We start from the raw sequence: 16,491 nt of genomic DNA on the forward strand, positions 1-16,491 counted from the left end.
CGAGCTATAGTCCTGTCTTTTCGTCGTCGAAGAGGGTCTCACGATCTTAGTTTACAAACTATCGATTTCATGTTCATGCATGAATTTAGTGTGGTGATTCTGTATGTGCTCAGTAGTGTCTAAGACGCGTCACCAACGACACATTTCCACAAACAGCCTTGACGAACTCAGACTGACACCAGAATGCCTTCAGGATAAATACTGCCGGCATGTCCACACATTCAGAACTTTCTCATCATCGCAACAAACACTCTCACTACCATTCACTCACACTCTTTCATCAACTTTCATTCATTTCCATACCTTCACTCGTTTCATCAACACCAAACTCAATCAACATGAAGACCTCCATTGCCATCATTTCTGCTTCCGTGGCTTCTGTCATGGCCAGCCCCTTCCCCATCACCACCAAGCAATGCAACGTTGTTCCTAGCGCTGCAGTCAACGGCAACGTTCATCCTTTCCACAACGGCAAGGCTGACACTGCAGTTGACTGTCAGACTGACTGTGCTTCTGACGACTCCTGCAAGAGCTTTGCTTTTGGTCTCGTCAAGGGGGCTCACCAGCCTAGCTGCCTTCTCTTCGAAGTGCCTGCTGCCAAGGTGCCTGCTCGCAACGATGGTCTGCACGTCTTTGACAAGGAGTGTGCTGCTGATCGTGTGCCCACCTCTGCCCCTACCACTGCTCAGCCTTGGGGAACTGTTCCCAAGAAGGTCCTCGTGCGCCGAGCTACGCAGTGCAACTGTGCCGCTACTGGCTCTGCGGACAACAGTGTTCAGCCTTTCAAGACCACTACTGCGGCTACTGCCAAAGACTGTCAGGCTCTTGCTGAGGCTGACACCTCGTGCTTGAGCTTCCTCTATGGTCTCTCTGGTGACTCCAAGTCTCCTGTCTGCAAGCTCTACAAGGTCGCAGCCTCTAAGATCCCTGCTCGCAGCGACAGCCTCTTTATCTTTGACAAGGGCTGCTCCTCTAAGCAGGTCCCCACCACCGCCCCTACTGAAGATGCTCCTCGTGGCCTTGTCTCTGTATCCGTCAAGGTCACCAAGGGTGACAACAAGAACGAGTATCAGGACACCAAGACTGAGGCTTCCAAGAACGATGAGCACAAGGAAGCTGTCAAGCCCAAGAGCACCAAGGTCCAGATCTCTCAACCCAAGGCTACCAAGGTCCAGATCTCTCAACCCAAGGCTACCAAGGTCGACAAGAGTGAGAAGAACAAGGTCCAGTATGCTGTGCCTGAGGTCACTGAACATGATGAGAGCCCCAAGCTCAAGTCCACCAAGACCGTGATTTCGAAGCCCAAGGCTACTAAGGTCGCCAAGGTTGAGAACGGAAAGGATCAGTACGCTCAGCCCACCAAGGTTTCTAACCCTAAGACCAAGGTCACCAAGATCGTTGAGGTTGAAAACAAGAACGAGACTCAGGAGAACAAGGTCGAGGACACTATGTCCAAGGGCACCAAGGTTGAGGATACCAAGGCCAAGGGTGAGGACAACAAGCAGGCCAAGGCTACTAAGGTCCAGGGCCAGCAGCATCAGACTACCAAGATCGCCGAGGTTGAGAACAACAAGGACAACAAGGGTCAGGGTAACAACAACAAGGACGCCAAGGTCGAGAGCCCCAAGACTCTGGTTACCAAGGTTCGCAACAACGAGCAACAGGCAACCCAGGCTGCCAAGGCTGACGGCAAGAAGTCTGAGTGCAAGACTACCAAGACTTCCAACGCCCAGCCCAAGATTACCCAGGCTTACTAGAAGCCATTTGGTCTGGGAGAGCAATGGCTTGCCTGTGGTCATCTCGACGTAGGCTCAACCATCTGCTCTTCGATAAACCAGGGACTCACACTTTGTTTCCTTTTCTACTATTTTGCACATTGTCTCTCATGCTTGGGTTACAACGGGCTCGATTGAGTCAACAACTTTTCATTCTTATCTATCTGTTTCATATTTTACATTTGCATCGCAATTATATAGATTTGAACTACTTAGACTCTAATTAACATATATTTTCTTTTTGATACTGCAATCGGGCATTCCGAGGTAAACATTTCTACTCGATACGCAGAAAGTAGATTTATCATTACGTTCAAGGTGGCCAGAACAGTAGCGAAGGGCTATCGGCATATGGTGGCTATTTCTATTGCAACAACTCCGCGCCAGCAAAACGCTTGGTAGATTTCATCACATAGAACCAATGTAAGAAGGACCATAGCTTTAGTGCCACACAAAATAATGCAACGAGTATTCTGCTGCTGACGTGAATATGAAGAACATTCCGCACTTACTCAGGCAGTAAAAGATAGAGCATTTCGCCTCAGATAATCAACATCAAAAATAAAGAAAACAACCATCCCAGATGATGACAATATCATGACAGTCGATCCAGAAACTTCAACAAAATGACCGGCATCACTTTGGTGCCCTTTTGGTCGAATTGCTGGTGGAAGCCAAAATAACTTACTGTTGTTCCACATAATCCAAGCCTTGTCTCCACTCAGACCAAGCCCGACTCGATCATAATGATCCGCACTTATTGTAATCACCTTCTGCGGTTGGAATTGTATGTCGCCCAAGTTGGTAGACATCACATCAGATCTGGTAGTGAAGTTGACTCGACCAAAACTAAACCCCGTGCTCAGGCGTGTCACTGCTTGTCCAGTCAAAACGCTGCTTATTGTGAATCCATCTCCACTTATCAGCCAGGCACACATCGTGAAATCGCGGTTAAAGTCAACTCCAGGAAGCCAGTTGTCGAGACAAAGAGGTTGTACGACGGTGTCTTTGCTCTTGATATTAATTATCACAACCTGATACCCACAATCAGTTTCCCAGAACGCAAATAGCTCTGAGCGGGGGCCAATATCCACGATTCGACGGATTCGGTTTCGGTGCTTGATCCATACAACTAACTCAGCTTTCTCGGTATCGAAGATTGATAGACATGTACGACCATGGTCCTCAATATCGTCTCTGTCACTATATGTGAATGATACTATAGTAACTAGCTTTGAGTCACGGGAGAAGATGAAATCTCGACTTTGACCGGGGACCTCGATAGTATGCATCGTGATACAGGAATCAACTTTTGAAACACACACCGTATCGTGATATACCAGAGCAATCAGTTCACCGTTCGGGGAAATCACTATATCCCGTTTCCAAATCATCCGTTTCTCATCCGTGGTGTAACGGAACGAAGACATAGGAATATATGTAAGATGTCCCATAGCTGCGCTGTACATACTCAATACCTGAACCGATAATTCCCTGGTTCTGTCACCTGTTGATGGACATACAATGTTGGTTTCGTGTGTAGGAAAAAGAATGTACTGAAACTTGGGAGTAAGCCATGGCATCTCATTAAAATTCCGACCAAAAGAGTCACCACCAAGACGGAAGACACAGTCTCCAGTGCGAACATCCCAGATTCCAATCATTCCTGACTCGTAGACCACAGCCAAGAGGCTTTTATTCTTGGAGAGTATAACATCGAATAATGCGGCTCGCTTCATAGAATCCTCGTCATTCTTCACCTTCACAGGCAATGCTCTTTGTGAGTTCGATTTGAGGCGAATGGTTTGTGCCTTGAAAAACATGCAGGCCATTTGATAGTTGGGAGAAGGTAAGATGTGGAAAGATAAAGCAAATGGCAGGAACTGTGTCAGGCATTGCCCTGTTTCGATGTTCCATGTCCTGAATTCACCATGCAGGCAGCTCGATCCAAGAATGGTGCATTTCTTCAAAAACCTGGCATTGTTGGGAATGCCTGCGTGGCCATTCAGAGCCTGAATGAATTCTCCAGATGGCAGAACTCGAATCCAAATGGTTTTTTCCTCATCAATCCCATAGGCCACCATAATGGAATCATTTTCGCAAAGTGCAACTGAAATTACTTGAAATATGTGCGTCCTGTCGATGTGTTCAGCTATTGTCGAGTTATTGTACTTCTGGATGCAGACGCCGGACGGTATATCCCATACGAATGATTGACCGTCTCTCTCACGCGAAAATACAGCCAGATGTTTGGAGTCCGGGGAGGATTCAAGTTCCCTTCTTGTTGTATATGGGCCCTCATGGAGAAGCTGAGAGTCTTGAAGAACGACGTGGCGTAGGTTACTGATGGACTTTATATGAAGCACGACTACATGATTTGAAATGTCTATGAAAGCACAGTATTGGGCGCATGGTAAAAACTGTGGTCCTTGTGGCAACAATGACGATGATTCATATTGCCCAACCAACTCGGCTGTTTCTCCACTCCAGAGGCGCAGTTGTTGTTCAATCGTTGTGGAAATCCAAAATGGCTTGTCCGTTATGGTGACTGGTATTCCGCCGTGTGGTGAGACTTCTCCAATCCAAAGCTCCCTGATACACTCGTCGGTATCCAGGTGCCAGACTCTTAAGTTGCCATCCGCTAAAAGGGATACCATATGTGTGTTGTCTGGAGAGAACGAGCCCCCTATAATTGCGGCCTTATGACCTTCTAAGACATGTTGATATTGATCCCAGTCAGTCGATGGAACAGCGAGTCGAAGTATCCAGGCAGGTCTGTTTTTGGTAAAGATAGGATGCAACAGACTCTCAGATGGGATAGTGCAGCATAGCGAAGAGTAGAACTGAAGAGGGTGCTGGTCGATTATTGTGAAATTCATTTGAACAAAGTGGTGGACGTCGATGAGAAGATTCGAAAGCTTGGGGCTCTTGGTTTCCTGGAATACCGTTAGATGCAGACTGACAAGAGTTCAATTGATTTACTCACTCTCATGCTTCCTTGTAATATAGATATCATACCATACAATTCCGGTAGACGTCCGATTAGGCTGAGACACTCCAAGAAATGAAGAAGATGGCGCTCAAGAAACAATAAGACATCTGCCGAAATGGACGCAGACTGTGGAGCCCTGCCCAGGTGAATTACCCAGTAGCGACACGCATATTCCAAATCCGCAGAGATGCAGGACGCTATACGGCTCTCAGGAACTCTAGAGCGGCTAGTCCCCGGCGCCACAAGATTGCAAATATCTTCTTTCAAGCTGGAGTTAAGGATACGGAGACAACCGGAAGCGATTCGATTATGAGTTTCCTCCTCATCGATCCAGAACCTGTTGGTTCCCTTCTTCTCCGGATCAAGCAAGAAGTCTCTAAATGACAAATGAAGCATCCTTATCGGCGTTTCGGTCGTCTTGGGGTAATTCAAAACAGAGTGAAGCACGTCCAACCTGTGGTAAACACTGTCTTCAGACACATCGATAATCTTGGTCAGAGCAGGAACTGACAAAGGCGTTTCAAGGAGTATAATAGTACCCACGACCTGATGGAAATTCGCAACAACCTCATCTTGTTCTCGTAACGAAAGGTCTTCCAATTGCTGTTCAAGTGTCGGTTGGTATGTGGCATTCATCTTTGATTCCTGACTTTTTGTCTCAAACGCCAAAACTTTCTGCAGCTGGGCATCGGGACTTGCGCTTCTGCGCTGCGACAGAAAGCGACATACAGTTGCGGCGAAAATGAAGAGCGGCACTGCCTTCTCAACGAGGGCTTCTGTCTTTTCGGGACCGGGCCATGTGTCCGGAAGCTTTCTGTGATCTTCCACCAAGACGTTGTACTCCTTGAGGGTTTTGTCCAACTTTTCCGTGAAAAAGATGCGAATGTCCCGTTTGATAATGTCCTGTGGTATCTCGTGGAGAACAAAGTCTTGATAGCTTCCAATAACAGCACGAAAACCGAGTCGGATATGTAATTCAGGTCGACTCGTTATGAGCACCCTGGCACTGACGTTTGAGGCGAGTTTCATACGAGTAAAAAAATTAATGAGTCGCCTGATACTTTCGTCTCCATCACACTCATCCAAGGCATCGATCACAATTACGATGGTTTGTTTGTTCGACTGCTGCATTCTCAGAATAGGTTGAAGTATCAGCTTATCAAACTGCTCCTCAGCCATCTTGGATGTTACAAATGAGTCTTGGTCGATAGCTAATTTGATGCTTGAGGCGAGGCTAGGGTTACAGGTGGCTAACTGCGAAGCGATGGTGGTGTAAAAGCAAGACAGATTTCCACGATCACCGCCACCTCTTTTGAAGAAAGAGCTAGCCGCAAGACAATTTTGCTCGTCCCAGCGTTTAGCTACTGTGCGAGCAATAGTTGACTTGCCAGTGCCGGCCATGCCTTGTAACCAGAAGATGGTTTCAGTCTTGTCATCGTTGAACCAATCGTCTATGTCTTGCAAGAGCTCAGAACGAGTGGCTTTGAGACAAAAGCTGTTTTCTTCCTCTGCTTGAGAATTGTAGGCGGCGCTAGCGGCATTTGGAAGTGTAGACGGGATCACACTGTCATCGAATTTATCAAGCTTCGAGTGTGCTTTGCTGATTTGAGTCCCCACGTTGTCTAATTTGAGACCAGCTTCAGGCTGAAGTGCACTGTACAGATTAACATCTTAAAATAGTTCAATGAGAAACTACTCACATTCCATCAACTTGAAGTACAAGCGACAGTGAATTGTGACATCTATTGATACGTCCAATAGTACGATGGACATCTTCACTTTGAAAGGGCCATTTCAACGACTTGAAACCCAATCGTCTGAAACCTCTTTTGGAGGAAGGCTGAAGTTTCCTGCCAACTTCAGTTAAGATGTCTAAACATTCCTTGACTATATGGGCAAAGTCTTGTGATGCTGTGAGCTTAGCACCTTGAGGACCTTCGATGAGAGTTTTCACTTTGGTAGCAGTGTCATGTAGATTCGCGACTTCGTGCCGCAGATCCTTGATTTCGGCCTCTGCATGTTTTATCTCTTTGGCGTAATTGGAACAGACCTGTAGTAATTTGACTGAAATGTCAACGACAGCGATAACACTGGCTGCGACTCCAAGCGCCTCCATTGTGAACGCGCGAGAAGATGATGAATCGTGGAGGAAAGAGGAAAAGAAGAGGGGAAATGGTTCAGCCGCAAGCCCTGTCTCTGGACAAATGCATGTCAGATATCAGCAGATACGTGACGTTCTACAACGAGCCCAATGTGACCAGGTCAATCAGCATAGATCGGGGTAATATTGAGTTCTAATATAAGACTAGTAACAGTCTTTATGCAATGAGGGAACAATTTTATATCAACATCCCATTCCTAGACATATTCCAAAGAGAACAGTTCTAAAATAGACAATCACATAGGGAATAGCTTATGGTCATTTTTATCTAGTGATACTCATGTTTTCTTTCACCTGCACAAAGATTTTACCTAGTCATTCTCACATCTTTCCTTTTTCACAAAACAGATAGATATCTTTAAACGTCAGTTACTAAACAACTGGAAGCGTATAGAATCTAGGACCTGGTAAGTTCTCAGCTGTTGGACTATTATTGAACTAATACTTTATCTCAGATCAGAAGAACATTACATCAAAACACAGCATGTCCAGATATTTACGCAAGTCTTCCCTGTCCTTTAGCTCCTGCTTACTCAATAACTTTACACCTTCTAATCTCGCAATTCCCCGGCTTCCTGATGAGATAACGAAATTTGGTATTGAGAATGCCTTTCTGATAGCTGACAAGCGGGCTTTCTCATCATGCAATTCTTTACATTCCTTTTCGCCGGCCAGAATGTGTAGTCTCTCTTTCGACAAAGTCGAAGCCCAAAGGATGCAGTCGGTTCCTCCTCCTCGTAAAATCTTTATGGAATCATCCAGAAGCCTTAGTCTGTAACTCGACGCAAACTGGCGGTTTAGTTTCAAAGCCAGAAGCTTGGTTGTGTAAACAAAGACTTCGACTGCCAGGCTGTCATCCAACTTATCAGTAACCTGTAACTTCCCCATTACCATATGTCTTAGTTTCATTATGATGTCTTCGAGTTGATAGGATCTTTCCTCCTCAGATGGTAGCCTCGTGATATCTTCCATCTGGTGATGGCCACCCTCGTTAGGCATCATGACTTCGTACTGGCTTAAGTTGCCAAGCCTGTGGCTCGACTCAGCAACAGCCATCTCCGCTAGACCCGATAGATAGCAAAGGGACTTTGGTGTGACCTGTTCACCAATACTCTTGATATAGGTAGTGAATTGTCTACAAATAGACTCTGTTGGTTCGAGTCTAAGTGTTATAGTTCGTCCACAGACTCTACCAAAGTGTGACCACATCTTCAAAACCATGTTGTTGTTGGGGCCTAGCCTATTCTCGAACACCTTGATGGTCATGCGGTAACCGAGTTGCAAAGCGGTTTTGAACCTCTGGGGCGAAGAACGGAAAATAAAAAGAAGAGAAGATATAACTTGGCATGTAGGATCGTCTGGGCCAAACTTGGCAGCTAGTTTTGTGTCAAGAAGATGCAAGAAACTCGGGGCGAGTGGGTGAATTGAAACGGGGTACGTTGAGTTTGGTAGCTCATAGGTAGGCAAAGGTAGTCGAATCTTGGTAAGGTTGAGACATATCCTCCAGATATAAACCATCTGGAGCAAAAAGCATTCTTTACTCAATGTCTCGTTCAAGTCTTCAATGCGATGGAAAAGAAGTTCAAGACATTTCTTGAGGAATAATGGAATACCGTTCCCTGAAAGGTCCGTGATGGCTGTGCATAGGGATTCTACCGATTGCCACTGATACGATAGAGTCAATCCAATGGGCGATTCAAAGAACGAGAAGTTATTCGGAGTCCATTTCCAATGGGTAGACCCGAATGAACCATTGATGATGTTGTCTGTCGCTACCTTGATTTTCCAAAGTTGTCTTTCCTCTTCGCCATACCACCGGAACCTTGGTGGACGAGGCGTCCAAGAAACCACAATTTTGAAAGGCGTATAGACCGGGTGCGGAAGTGCTTGTGCTACTCTCTTTCTGTTGTTTCCCGGGGTTTCGTCCGATACGTTGTTCTTGTCGAACCTCCATTTGGTAAAAATGTTTCGATACTGCTTATGTCTTTGAGTTGTCAGCTATGGACGTTGCTATTTTCTGTCTTGTGGGAGGTGCAATAAATGATTAACTCACGACGCCTCGAAGCCATGTATAGCAGCCATACCCTCCGACAGTAAGTGAAGGGTCCCTTTTTCGGTCATGTACACGCGCTCTATAGTATCCTTGTGTGCTTCCCACACTGATGGCAGAATTCTCGGGCTTCTGACCATTTTGTCGTCTGGGAGGTTGGCAAGGCATGGAGAGATGCTCGTGGAGAGATGCGTGGCAGATGTCAGCAAGAGCCTGATTATTCTCAATGAGCCCAATGGTGCCAAGGCCAATCAACATAGATCGGCATAATTTTGAGTCCGAATGCAAGACTGGTAACACAGTCTTGATGCAGTTGTCCTTTAAAGCATGATAATTGGGTCGATGCTAAATGCCCTTTTTTTGATGGACGAATCAGATGCTTCCCCTATCTAGGTATATTCCCATCTCATTGTTCAAAGATAAGTATCTTCCTCTGGCTGTAGGATATAAATCATCTTGGAATTTGTTTATTCTCATCCGTTGAATTTCTCTTTTCTTCATCACATCCACAGCTAGAGTCATTCTATTCCTTACTACCCTATCATGGCTACGGGTCAACAGTCTCGGCTTATGGTATACTTTGATGTTGCATCTCCAGCACCCCTGCTAATCTTTGACTTAGGCAAGGGCTCAGTCCATCATGTCGGCAGCCATTTTCGTCCTTGCCATCTTCGCTTTCTTGGTCGTCGACATTTATCATCGTGCTCGTCGAGCATCTGCTGCAGTTGGAGACAAGGGGAACATCCGCCACTATTTCCTACAACTGTTTTCCCACCGTCAACCCTACCAAGACTCATCTACTGGGAGTGCAGCAAGACAAGACTACTATTATACGTGGCAGATCACCAGAATGCTTCGAGTCCACATGGAAGATGCTACAATGGTTTTCATTTACATCCTAGTTCTGTTGGCTTTATGCATGTTTCTGGGTATCTTGCTTGTCCAGTATTGGACCATCAGATGGTTCGTTGGCTGATATAAATGACATGCACAATTACGATCAGAGGTTCATAGGCTTGCTAAAGATTTGGAAGACAACGGGAAATGTGACTATCCGGGGAGGGGAATATCTAGGCTCAGAATGACAAAGCTGGAAGGAATCTATCTTATTGATGTGTAGTTATCTCTTTAAATCAGCTATAGTTTTCAAATCTGGTAAATTGGGAATTCAAAACTCAGTATCACGACATATTCCGTCTACTGGAGGTATGTAGCTTAATCTTCTAGATACTTTCTTATATACTATATTGTGAAAGCTATAATACATCCTCTGTAGGGTAAACCATCTTATTCCTCAAGGCAAATAAGTCCTAAATATACTCCATATCCTACTTAGAAAGATATCTGCAACCTCGCCCTGGCAAAATAGTAACTGCTCTTTCAGAACTACAGTTTTATTTATACCGCTTGCCCTATCTGCTTGAAGCAAGCAATGTGTAAGAACCTCTTCAATATTACAGTGCCAAAGTAAGGAAGGAGTTAATATTTCCTCAAATCCTTTAAACACTCCATTGATAACAAGGAGTGCAAATAGGCAGGTACTGTAGCTGTATTTATAATGGTTAAGCTGAACTGTCTCGAGCCTCCAAGAAAAGCCACATAGATAGCCCAAAATAAGGAGACGATCTGACTGAACAGTGTTGTCACATCGCTCTATATATCTGAAGACATCTGTGACTTGCCATAAATTGGGTGTTTGAGTCCAAGGCGGGTCTTGGAAATCAGAGAGAAATTTCAATGTCAGAAGGCTGTTAAATTGTTTGACAATCAGCAAAAATGCTTGTGGCCAATGTTCAAGCTTCAAAGAATGACTCGTATGTGTTGAACGGTAGGTGAATCTCTCCAGCCTTTTTTGAAGGTCGTACATCTGCTGTGGATCTAGCCTTAGGTCGGAAAATGATGTTGGAGTCATTGACTCCTGCGATAACTCGTCCCCTTGTGGTAAGAGAAAATACATATGTGGAGCGGACAATCTTTCCATCAAGGTCCAAGTGCGGGTGAACCATTTATCAGTTGCTACTGCGGCAAAAAGACGATACGTTCTTGCTATCGTATCGGCAAGACCCGAAATGACATCTGCTGCCATTTCGAGAGGCATCTCCAACTCGTCGAGGAATGTACCTTGGTTGATGCACCGGATGGAATCTGCCTGATGTTGGTGGCGGATATGGAACGACAACAGAGCTATGGCGTGTTGACTCTGCTGGAATATCTTATGCACCACATGTAGATGCTGCTGTAAATCATCTGGATCGTACTGCTCAATACAGTCTTGGTCAATCCAGATCCGAGGAGTATTGGTAGATCTGGCAAACTCGATGGCTCGATGTAGAACTGCGTCTTGAGATCGTGCTTTTCGTACTGAGCCGCCGACTGAAACTCTAAACCGAGAGATTGCTTCCGTGTTGGTAATGGGGTCGAATCTTTGCCATGTGTATGATACGGCCACATAATCCTTGTTGCCGATATATTGACCTTTCTCTGTGAGCCTTAGAATCGGATTCTGGTCGTTGCTATTGATGGTATCAACCTCGAGGAACCGAAGGTCAAGTGGCTGCTCGACCGAAGTAGAGGTAAAGTTTTCCGAGCACACTATATCCTCGAGGCTTGCAAGCATAGCATTCGGAGTCCCATGGATATCCATAAATGTAAGCTCAGTATCCCGCTGCATTACTTTAAAAAACAGAGTAGTATATAAAGAGAAGTAAGATTGAAAGTTAATAATAGATAAAGATTGCAAAGATTTAAGTTTTTTAAAATTCTTAAAATAAGACCTCTTACTGCAAGTAATATTTACTGGATTATAAAGAAACTGAGACTGTTAAATATTAATTGAGGCATTTTAATGCAGATACTAAGTAATATAATAATAAAGAGATTAGGGTTACAACCAGGGTTCAAAATGTAGATCACCCTCATTACATAAATATACACGGTAATGTTATCCCTGTGATAAAGATAAAATAAAAGGAGAAAATCCCAGCATGGATAAAAGGGCTGTGCCTGCCAGATAGGTCATATGATACTACTCCTCTATGTGCTCAGGGTAGGGCGGGGTAAAAATACATTGGATTGAGTGCCGCTTTGCAGGTATTAGCTATAACCTGAGTAAACGCCAACAGTTAACAGCAGGTAACTTAGTCCGACTGTTAGATTCGATTGGAACAGTAAAAAGAAAGAAAGGCGCCATGTCGTTATGTCTGCGACGGCTGTGTCATGCATTTATAGTAAAGGTTGACCTTCAGGCTGTTAAGGTTCGACCCATAGAACATTGTCTGAAGTGCACGGCCGCTCTTAAACTTCAATCGTCTTCTCATGGCTGCGACAGAGTCAATGCTAGAACTTACCAAATGTCGTACTTGGAGTTCGGGGGACATATTCGTCAGACTTGTCAATTTCTATTGACTGCATCTTGCCGAATTATTCCATACACTCTTTATGGTCGTTCACTTCGTGGCGGACATTGCTCATACAGTAATGACGATTTTGTTTGAGGATGTCATGAGAGTCTTGAATTTCTCCGTAGCTGATATAGAGCGGTGGACATTGCATTGATGATAGGGATGTTCTAGACTAAACGCATTGTTGCTGAAGAATATTTTAACTAGAAGCTAGTAGGCCCAGACCCTTTATTTATTGATCTCTGCAAGGATTGCCTGTGAGTGCCCTGTCGTGCGCTGTTCAGTAGCGCGCCAGGAGTGGAAATTCTCGTTTATTACGTTGACACAATTGGACGAGTAGTCGATCTAGACACTAAGGATCATGAAGCGAATTCAATAGGCCCCATCTTAAAATCAATAGTGTCAAAAACATGTCAGCTCAGCAGTCACGATGTGCAGGGGAGATTTCAGCTGATATTATTTTATAACTTCTCCTGTTGCTGTGTCTTTTCTGTTGCCATCTTCCATCAATTCTCTAGCGGACTAACAATTAAACAAGTTTGCAGAGATGAAGTTCTTCAGTATCCTAGGCTTGGGCATGATTGCCACAGTTGTTGATGCAGCTTATCCCAACCCCGGCAATGGCCCCGCGGATGCTTGCTATACTGGTGCGTTACCCTAACTGTCAGCTTGGTGGAATTTGCTAACGACCCGCTCTGTGTAGCTGTTGCGAAGCCCAACAATAAGCAACGCACCAGCGACTGCAAGTCATTTCTTCTCACAACAGTGACTCCCAAGAAGTCGTAAGATTCCTCAATTCAAGCTTGTCGCCACAAACACTAACAGCCATCATATAGTACCATCTATAAGACAACTACGATCACCAGAAAGACTCCGACTGTTACCAAGTCAATCACTGTCACCAGCACCTCGTCCGCAATCGACACCAGCATCAGTTCTGTAGTACAGACCGTGACAGATAACATCGTCGTTACGCGAACCGTCGATCATACCAAGACCGTGACAGAGCAGACCACAACGACAATCACAACCGACGTTGCCGATCCTGCCCCAAGCGTTAAGCGCAAGCGCTCTGTATCTCGTATCCCAGAATACCTCGACAACCTGTGCACCAACTCTGCTCAGTACTCGTCGGCTTGCTCCCGCATTGGCGTCACTGCCAAGACAGTCACCGGTCCTCGCGTTACTGTCGTTTCCAACATTGTGCGCGTCAAGATCCCGCGCGCCACCACGGTTCGCACGACTGTTAGCACCACCTGGGTCACTCAGACGGTAAAGACCACCGTCATCTTGAAGACGTACAGCACTGAAGAGGTCACCAAGACTATCGACGTCGTCACTGACGATGTCACCGTTGCGACAAAGACCGTCACCGAGACCACTACAAAGACAGAAGCAGCCAAACCGCTCGAAACAGTCACATTCTTTGCAGCTGGTGTCGACGATCCCGCACTGGGCGGGTTAGGGATGGCGAACATTGAGTGGAGACAGGCCGGCAGCTATTACATGACCTTCAGCCGCGATGGAATTCAGAGCTATACTTTGAACAAGTTGACTGGCGAGGTAAAAGCATTTAATGGGCCAAGCGATGTGATTGGCAAGTCTGCTTCATACAGTTATTCTCCCGGAAGTGGTAACCCCTTTGGCAATGCCATGTTGCAAGCTAGTGGCGCTGCACCCTTACTCTGCAAGGCCGCAAATGGACCAGGATATCGATATCTTGAGTGCAAGTTCGACACTAATAAAATTGCCGACTTTTGGCTATGCAAACAGCGCTTGGTCGTCGTGTATCCAGGCTACAGTCTTTCGAGATGTTACATGGATGGGCAAGCTTACACAGGGTACAAGATTTCTTACATTCAGATACAGTCGGTTCAATAGATCATTTATTTGTATCAACCTTCATATTACTATTTACTTTTTTTTCTCATAATATATATATAATTTGTAAAAAAGAATGTGTAGTATTAAGCCCTAGATTTATTATACTAAAGAATATTACAAGAGTTAGGGTTATAGATACTGATTGTACTCTAGCGAAAGCGCTTGTATAGTTTGAAATATTCCTGACAGTATCATTAAAGCTTAATCAGCGATAGATATTTTACAACTTGAACCTTTGCAATATGACAGTTCAGCAATCTCGAATTTGTTTCGATTGGCTCATCCATCCCAGAGAAATATCGACACAGCCTTGTCATCATGCTCGGCAAGTGACTCTTCGGTCAAGTGAGACGAGGCTGAGTTAAATCCTTCGCTCCACATTCCATAATTATTTAATGCTGACGGAGTCCATTTGGCATGCTAATGTTTTTTACAACCATAGTACAGCTCAATCACTGAACATGCCCAAAAACAGGCCATCGCAGCAAAAACGAAACCAAGCGAAATATGATGAATGGGCCAAAGAACGGCGAGAAAGAGACCTGCGCGAGCATGAGACTGCTAAAGCAGTAGCAGATGATGACAAACTCGAATTCGGATCCAAGATTGATGAATTGGCCAAAATTCGAAAATGGTTCTCCGGCGACACACCAACTCTTGATCAATACCTCGGAGGATCCTTGACTATTTCTGAAACAGTAAACATCATTGCAAACCCGATAGACGTATCATACACAAGTGCTGATTTCGGCCGAAAATATTACGAAGAGGAGATGTGCGCTCGGACACAACGCGGGTTTCACAGTCCCGAGAAAGCACTTGAGCTTTGGGGGCCCGAGGAGGATTATCCAGAACCTCAAGAAGAATGGGATCCATCAAAGTCCACTGAATCGCAACTATGGGACCTATGGTTTTCTGTTCTTCATGCAGCGAAACGGATCCCATTTACAGATGAAGCGCAACAACAAAAACTAGTTGACCTAGTCAAAGCCTTGAAAGCACGTCCGAATCCACCTCCTCCTGAACCAATGACGATACCGTTGAAAAGAAGTTGGATTTGGGAGTCTGGTACTTTATGGACAGATTTAACCGTCCTTGGTATCTCAGTATCAGAGACCTTTAACGACGTTTGCGGTTGCGGAGCAGGTTGGCTTTGGCCAGAACAGCGAGCATGCGAAAACCTTTACGCCTTCCTGGCAAGACTCACTTCTAACGGGATCAACCTCGCCAGAATTGGAGTATCGTGCGTCAATACACTGGAGCAAACTCCCTTTCCAGGATACAGGCCATTCCCCACGCCGCCTATAAGCGAAGTACTTAGTTATGACGTGACTTGTGCGGCACTCTGGACCATCATCGCTGGCAAGGAAGTCTATAGTGTATATCCAGATACTCGCGATGAAAGAGACATACAAGTAGTGGACAGAATTATCGGGTTAAGAAACAACAAGTTACCTTGGAAAAGATCTTTGAACAAATACAAGGGAAGGGCACGCTGGGAAACTGCACGGAAGGAATTTGCGCGACGACGATTCGAAGAGGAATCAAGAAACGAGGAATTGTCCGTTCAAGTTCGAGAATTGGCTGCCAAAGCTGCGCAAGCGATGGTTCCGTTAGTCTGGCTTCAAGGACAAAAGACTGATTAAAATAGTACATGAGAATAGGGAGCATTTAGTATATTCATTCTTGCAGATTTGATCAAATTGTTGGAATTTATACAACATCGAAACACCCATGAGTAACTTCTCAACAATTGTAGTCTCAATGCAGTTTCCATAAATATCTCATCTTGTCTTATCGCCATGCAATAAAAAGCAAAGCTGAATGCAAGTGGCTTGCGTATTAAATCCCGGTCTGACAGCATTTGATACACCGACATATTAATTGGCCTATAAAATGAGGCCCTCTACGCTTTGACGTGGCACATATCGTCATATTTGCTGAAATCTCGATCAGCATTCTCCGAAGCTGCCTTTCCCAACGAAGTAACATTGTCTCAAACTCGCGTCCTGCAGCACGGACTCACCGAAGCTGATAGAGATCATTCAGATATCACTTTTTATTACCATCCGTGCACAATTCAGCCTCTGATAACAAATTGATTCCCATCAGATTGGAGACGGGATCTGCAAGGGTGTATCCGCAACTAGCCTCTCCTTGCATATTCGAGGCTGGCTAAGGTACAGCTCAGCTTGCCTCATCCTTGGTATCTCCATGACAGTAGCCCT

The 16,491-nt window shown here is 45.1% G+C and overlaps 7 protein-coding genes across 7 annotated transcripts; 4 read left to right on the top strand and 3 right to left on the bottom strand.

Annotated features, from left to right (window-relative positions):
• Window positions 1-338: 338 nt before the first annotated feature.
• On the top strand, window positions 339-1,757 carry FGSG_11435 (uncharacterized protein; the record flags this gene model as incomplete). Its single annotated transcript, XM_011327486.1, has 1 exon — window positions 339-1,757. The coding sequence occupies one exon, from the start codon at window positions 339-341 to the stop codon at window positions 1,755-1,757; it is 1,419 nt and encodes a 472-aa protein (XP_011325788.1).
• Window positions 1,758-2,370: 613 nt separating this feature from the next.
• On the bottom strand, window positions 2,371-6,883 carry FGSG_11434 (uncharacterized protein; the record flags this gene model as incomplete). Its single annotated transcript, XM_011327487.1, has 7 exons — window positions 2,371-2,462; window positions 2,821-2,978; window positions 3,254-3,282; window positions 3,422-4,711; window positions 4,762-5,475; window positions 5,524-6,421; window positions 6,468-6,883. 7 exons carry the CDS (start codon window positions 6,881-6,883, stop codon window positions 2,371-2,373), a joined length of 3,597 nt encoding a protein of 1,198 aa, XP_011325789.1.
• Window positions 6,884-7,384: 501 nt separating this feature from the next.
• Window positions 7,385-9,118, bottom strand: FGSG_11433 (uncharacterized protein; the record flags this gene model as incomplete). The annotated part of the gene is made up of 2 exons (XM_011327488.1): window positions 7,385-8,912; window positions 8,982-9,118. 2 exons carry the CDS (start codon window positions 9,116-9,118, stop codon window positions 7,385-7,387), a joined length of 1,665 nt encoding a protein of 554 aa, XP_011325790.1.
• Window positions 9,119-9,618: 500 nt separating this feature from the next.
• FGSG_11432 (uncharacterized protein) lies at window positions 9,619-10,285 on the top strand (the record flags this gene model as incomplete). Its single annotated transcript, XM_011327489.1, has 3 exons — window positions 9,619-9,941; window positions 10,122-10,133; window positions 10,255-10,285. 3 exons carry the CDS (start codon window positions 9,619-9,621, stop codon window positions 10,283-10,285), a joined length of 366 nt encoding a protein of 121 aa, XP_011325791.1.
• A 486-nt stretch (window positions 10,286-10,771) lies between these two features.
• Window positions 10,772-12,389, bottom strand: FGSG_11431 (uncharacterized protein; the record flags this gene model as incomplete). The annotated part of the gene is made up of 3 exons (XM_011327490.1): window positions 10,772-10,913; window positions 11,018-11,651; window positions 12,326-12,389. 3 exons carry the CDS (start codon window positions 12,387-12,389, stop codon window positions 10,772-10,774), a joined length of 840 nt encoding a protein of 279 aa, XP_011325792.1.
• A 537-nt stretch (window positions 12,390-12,926) lies between these two features.
• FGSG_13958 (uncharacterized protein) lies at window positions 12,927-14,260 on the top strand (the record flags this gene model as incomplete). Its single annotated transcript, XM_011327491.1, has 3 exons — window positions 12,927-13,026; window positions 13,083-13,161; window positions 13,216-14,260. The coding sequence occupies 3 exons, from the start codon at window positions 12,927-12,929 to the stop codon at window positions 14,258-14,260; spliced, it is 1,224 nt and encodes a 407-aa protein (XP_011325793.1).
• Window positions 14,261-14,724: 464 nt separating this feature from the next.
• Window positions 14,725-15,909, top strand: FGSG_13959 (uncharacterized protein; the record flags this gene model as incomplete). The annotated part of the gene is made up of 1 exon (XM_011327492.1): window positions 14,725-15,909. The coding sequence occupies one exon, from the start codon at window positions 14,725-14,727 to the stop codon at window positions 15,907-15,909; it is 1,185 nt and encodes a 394-aa protein (XP_011325794.1).
• Window positions 15,910-16,491: the final 582 nt, after the last annotated feature.

This window comes from Fusarium graminearum, chromosome 3 (genome assembly GCF_000240135.3).
Source record: "Fusarium graminearum PH-1 chromosome 3, whole genome shotgun sequence".
Lineage (NCBI taxonomy): Eukaryota > Fungi > Ascomycota > Sordariomycetes > Hypocreales > Nectriaceae > Fusarium > Fusarium graminearum.